This window comes from Penaeus vannamei, chromosome 21 (genome assembly GCF_042767895.1).
Source record: "Penaeus vannamei isolate JL-2024 chromosome 21, ASM4276789v1, whole genome shotgun sequence".
Classification (NCBI taxonomy): domain Eukaryota; kingdom Metazoa; phylum Arthropoda; class Malacostraca; order Decapoda; family Penaeidae; genus Penaeus; species Penaeus vannamei.
The window spans coordinates 31,785,283-31,790,282 of NC_091569.1; the positions used below are offsets into that span (position 1 = coordinate 31,785,283).

Consider the following 5,000-nt stretch of genomic DNA (forward strand, 5'->3'; position numbering starts at 1 on the left):
ACCAAGCAGTTCTACCACTACATTGTTAAGGATTGGCTCGGGGGAGACTCGTGAGTTCATGGAGGATTTGAATTCATTGCGGATGACGAAGATGGCGAGAAGCGGAGATAGGAAACAAAGCGATAGGGAGGAGAGAGAAAGAGAGAGAGAGACAGAGAGAGAGAGAGAGACAGAGACAGAGACAGATAGAGAGAGAGACAGAGACAGAGACAGAGACAGAGAGAAACAGAGACAGAAAGAGAGAGAGAGAGAGAGAGAGATGCTAGAGAGAGGGCTTAGAATAGAAAAATAACACGACTGACAAAGAGAAAAAGACAAATCAAAAAAAAACAAAAAAAAAACGCACAGACAACCTTCAACCCATCCCTCCTTACCCCTCCCCCCTCTCCCTCCCCCAGAGACCAGCCTCCCCCCCCAGCCTCACGTCACTATGGCCGCAATAGCGAGTGGGGTCATCTCTTCAACCTGGACGTTATATCGATGCCTGACAAGTGGGAGTATCCTTGGGTGAGTATCTTTAATGAGTGGAGTGAGTCAGGTTGGTGTGTCTATTTTATTTTTGCTTTTAATTAAGAGGAATGTTACGGTTTAGAGAAGTATATGGGCGTTATAGTGTTTTTTTTGTTTTTTTTTTTTAAGATAGTCTTTGGTGATCTCAGATATCGTAATTTAGTAAGGGATAAATGAATACATTCCTCCATAACAATATAATTCCCGTATTTACATTACAACAAAAATATCCACTTATAATCTGAAATTATTCACATCCCTCCCGTATCTTCATCAGCATTCACGTACCCTATTTCCACCCCCACCCCCCTAAAACGACCTATTTTTCCCCTCTGAAAAGACCCATTTCCCCCCTGAAATTACCAATATCCCCCCTGAAATTACCTATTTCCCTCCCCGAAATTACCTATTTCCCCCCTGAAATGACCAATATGCGCCTGAAATGGCCAATTTCCCCCTTAATATAACTCCCCCCCCCCTAAAATTACCTATTTCCCCCTGAAATTACCTATTTCCCCTCTGAAAGAACCTATTACCCCCTGAAATGACCTACTTCCCCCAACAGTATGCTTCATGGGATCTCGCCTTCCACTGCGTCGCCCTGGCCTTCGTCGACGCAGACTACGCCAAAGATCAGCTGATTCTCTTCCTCAGGGAATGGTACATGCATCCCAATGGCCAAATACCCGGTAGGTCTTGTGCCTAAGTTCTTGGACGGCTTCGCTTCCATTGCTAAGAAAGTGGTGTAGATGTGCAGGTAGATATTTAGATATGTAGGTTGATATATATATATATATATATATATATATATATATATATATATATAGAGAGAGAGAGAGAGAGAGAGAGAGAGAGAGAGAGAGAGAGAGAGAGAGAGAGATAGACAGAGACAGAGAGAGAGAGAGAGAGAGACAGAGAGAGAGAGAGAGAGAGAGAGAGAGAGAGAGAAGAGAGAGAGAGAGAGTGAGAGTGAGAGTGAGAGTGAGTGAGAGAGAGAGAGAGAGAGAGAGAGAGTGAGAGAGAGAGAGAGGTATACCTCTATCTATATCTATATCTATATATATAAATAGATAGATAGATAGATAGAGGTAATTCTAGAGATAGATAGATAGAGAGAGAGAGAGAGAAAGATAGATAGGTAGGCAGATGAATAGATTGGTATTTTGGTGGGTAAGATAGATCGACGGATGAATAGATAAGTATATAGGTAGGTAGATATATATACATAAAGAGAAAGATAGATAGGTAGGTAGATAGATAGTGAAAGAACGAGTTATTTTTTATTTCTTTACATTTCGCAAATCCCATGTTGCAAACTCACTCTTTGCCCTCTCTCCTCCCCCCCCCCCCATCTCTACTCTTCCCTTAGCCTACGAGTTCGCTCTCGGGGACGTGAACCCGCCCGTGCACGCGTGGGCGGCCATGAACGTGTACAGAGGGAGTGGGCGGCGAGGTGCGAGAGACACAGCTTTCTTGGCGAGAACCTTCCAGAAGCTCTCCCTTAATTTTACGTGGTGAGTCTCTTTTAGCGGAGTCGTACATTGTTTTTTTTTTCGTTTCTCGGTTGATGTTTTTTGTGATTCTTTTAATGGTTGTTGGTGTTAATATCGGTATTTTTTGTAATCACCATCATTAGCATCACCTTCATCACCATCATCCTCATCTTCATTATCATCATCACCTTCACCCTTGTCTTCATTATCACCATCATCACCATCACCATCATCATCATCAACTATCCCTTAACCCCATCAAATACGAGACTTAACAATCATCCAACCTACCTTGTATTGTATTGCCTTGGTAGCGCTTTTGTCTCGCAATCTTGCTGACCTGCGTTCGATCCCGCGCATTGCCAGTGGATGGTAACCCCGGCCATTTCTTGCACACGGGATAATTTAGAAGCAAATAAACAGACAGTATGTCACAGGCAAAAACAATATCCAATTTAACAAATGGAACTAAACGAATTTTTTATCCTTTAACCTTTCATCCTCCTATCCTTCCATCCAGGTGGGTCAACAGAAAGGACCCCAACGGAAGGAATCTTTTCGGCGGTGGTTTCCTCGGCCTTGACAACATAGGAGTCTTTGACAGGTCTCGGCCGCTCCCCGTTGCTGGTCAGTTGGAACAGGTTAGTTGCGCGGGTTTTGTGCTGGTTGAAAGATGGTTGAAGTCATCAGTCACCGGGGTATATTAAAACGGTTTATGATTGTTCATGGGAGGGGGGGGGGGGGTTATGTATCCTAAGATAGGTATTGTTGTACAGATAATTTTTTGTTGTTACAATTACGGTTATGATAATAAATTTACAAGTAGTCTAACTGCACCGGTTGAACTAACGTCATTATCATTTCCTATACGCCGCTTCAACTACAACAATTGTGGCAAACCCTGCTTTTACACCTTCCAACAGTAACACTTACACTACCACCACGACAACCACTGCCCATACATCTACAACAACAAAATCCACAACCAATTTGAAACGGCCATTACCATCACCACCAAAATCCACCCACTCCAACTGCTCTTCCTGCTCCCCCAGGCAGACGGCACCGCGTGGATGGCCTTCTTCTGCGTCACGATGCTGGACATGGCCCTCACCCTGGCCGAGAGCGACCCCGTGTACGAAGACATGGCCTCCAAGTACTTCGAGCACTTCATCCTTATCGTCGACGCCATCAACTGCTCGGGTCAAGGGCGAGGTCTGTGGGACGAGGAGGACGGGTTCTACTACGACTTCATAAGGAGGGACGACGGCACGTCGATGCCGCTGAAGGTGAGGGGCGTTGGGGGGGGGGGGCTTCACCGGCAGTTTGTGGGTGGCGGCGTGGGCGGGGACTTGGGAGGGGAGGCAGAGGGGTTGAATACAGGTGTAAACACACTTCTCTCTATGCATATGCTTACATGTATACATGCATACATACTCATAGATACATTCATACTTACAGGCATAGACAGACAAAGCATATAATACATGCTTACATACTTATATATGCATGTATACATATATACATACATGCATACCTACGTACTTATCTACCTACATCCGTCCATCCGTCCATCCTTCCTTCCTTCCATTTATTCATCGATCCAATCCATCCCTACCTACATAGCTATCTACACCCATCGATCCACACACACATATACATATATCCGCATCATAACGCACCTTTCCCCCAGGTCCGCTCCCTCGTGGGCCTGACGCCGCTGTTCGCCGTGCTCGTGCTGGTGAGGGAGGAACTGCAGGCGCTGCCGGGTTTCTACAAGAGGTCGCGTTGGCTCATCAACAACAGGCCAGATCTCGCCTCAAGGGTACTGTCCTCTAGTGTTTCTCTGTGTTGAATACATCCATTGAGAAGTATTTATATTTATGCTACTTACACTAAGGTACAGTTCTTTAGTGTCTCTGTGTGTTGAATACATCCATTGAGAAGTATTTATATTTATGCTACTTACACTAAGGTACAGTCCTCTAGTGTTTCTCTGTGTTGAATACATCCATTGAGAAGTATTTATATGTATGCTCCTTACACTAAGGTGCAGTCTTCTCGTATCTCTTTGTGTTGAATACATCTATTTCTGAAGTGAGACGTATTTATATTTATGCTACTTACACTCATTACAAAGAATTTAAGGTTAAAAGAACCATCAAAAAGATGCAAGCAGTGATTTGAATTATCATTTGATATATCAATTATTATTATATGGTATATTAATGTTAATTGAATAAGACTTCAAGCATGAATTTAAAGCATTATAAGAACGCAAAGCAAATTCTTTCCTTCCTCTTTTCAGGTGACCTTCATGAGCGAGGGCGGGTCGCGTAGGATGCTGCTCGCCGTTCCCACGAAGGAGCAGCTCCTCCGTCTCCTTCGATATCTGCTTGACGAGGACGAGTTCCTCTCTCCTCACGGCATCAGGTCACTCTCCAAGGTTCACGAGGTAAGCTTTTCAATTTATTTTTCTATCAGTGATGCGTAGTGGCGTGGTAGTGTTGTTTTCTGGTAATCTTGTTGACCTGCGTTCGATTCCCTCGCCAGTGGATGGTAACCCCGTCCATTCCTCGCACACAAGGTGGAGTTCAGAAGCACAATAAACAGACAAGCCACAATTTGACTGATGTCACAAAAGCCTGTCACAGCAAACACTAAATTGTTATTATCATTATTGTTGTTATCGTACTCCGCCTTCCGGTTTATCTGGTATATCGTTTAAGTGTTTGTGTGTCTGTATCTCGCTGTTGTATTTGTGTATAGGATTGTGGTTTTGAAGTTATTATTATTCTCACCATCATTACTCTCCCTATTTCTGTTATCACCGTTATTGCTCTCGTTATTACTATTTACATCATTACTCTCCTGATCTCCTGATTATTATTCTCATTATCATTATTCTCTACATTGCCAATTCCACCATCCTTATTTTCCTTATTATAATTCTCGTTATCATTACTCTCCTGATTATTGTTCCCATCATTATTATCA

At 43.5% G+C, this 5,000-nt stretch overlaps 1 protein-coding gene across 2 annotated transcripts in view; it reads left to right on the top strand.

The window, feature by feature from the left end:
• The window catches only part of LOC113829514 (uncharacterized), a 30,450-nt gene that overhangs the window by 13,023 nt on the left and 12,427 nt on the right, over nucleotides 1-5,000 (top strand). For both annotated transcript variants that reach the window (XM_070136093.1, XM_070136094.1), the window contains exons 9-16: nucleotides 1-50; nucleotides 399-507; nucleotides 1,076-1,199; nucleotides 1,880-2,024; nucleotides 2,524-2,644; nucleotides 3,059-3,292; nucleotides 3,697-3,828; nucleotides 4,312-4,458. The exon at nucleotides 1-50 is cut by the window's left edge and continues 69 nt beyond it. In XM_070136093.1, the coding sequence (XP_069992194.1) occupies nucleotides 1-50; nucleotides 399-507; nucleotides 1,076-1,199; nucleotides 1,880-2,024; nucleotides 2,524-2,644; nucleotides 3,059-3,292; nucleotides 3,697-3,828; nucleotides 4,312-4,458 (1,062 nt within the window). The remainder of the gene's footprint in view (nucleotides 51-398; nucleotides 508-1,075; nucleotides 1,200-1,879; nucleotides 2,025-2,523; nucleotides 2,645-3,058; nucleotides 3,293-3,696; nucleotides 3,829-4,311; nucleotides 4,459-5,000) is intronic.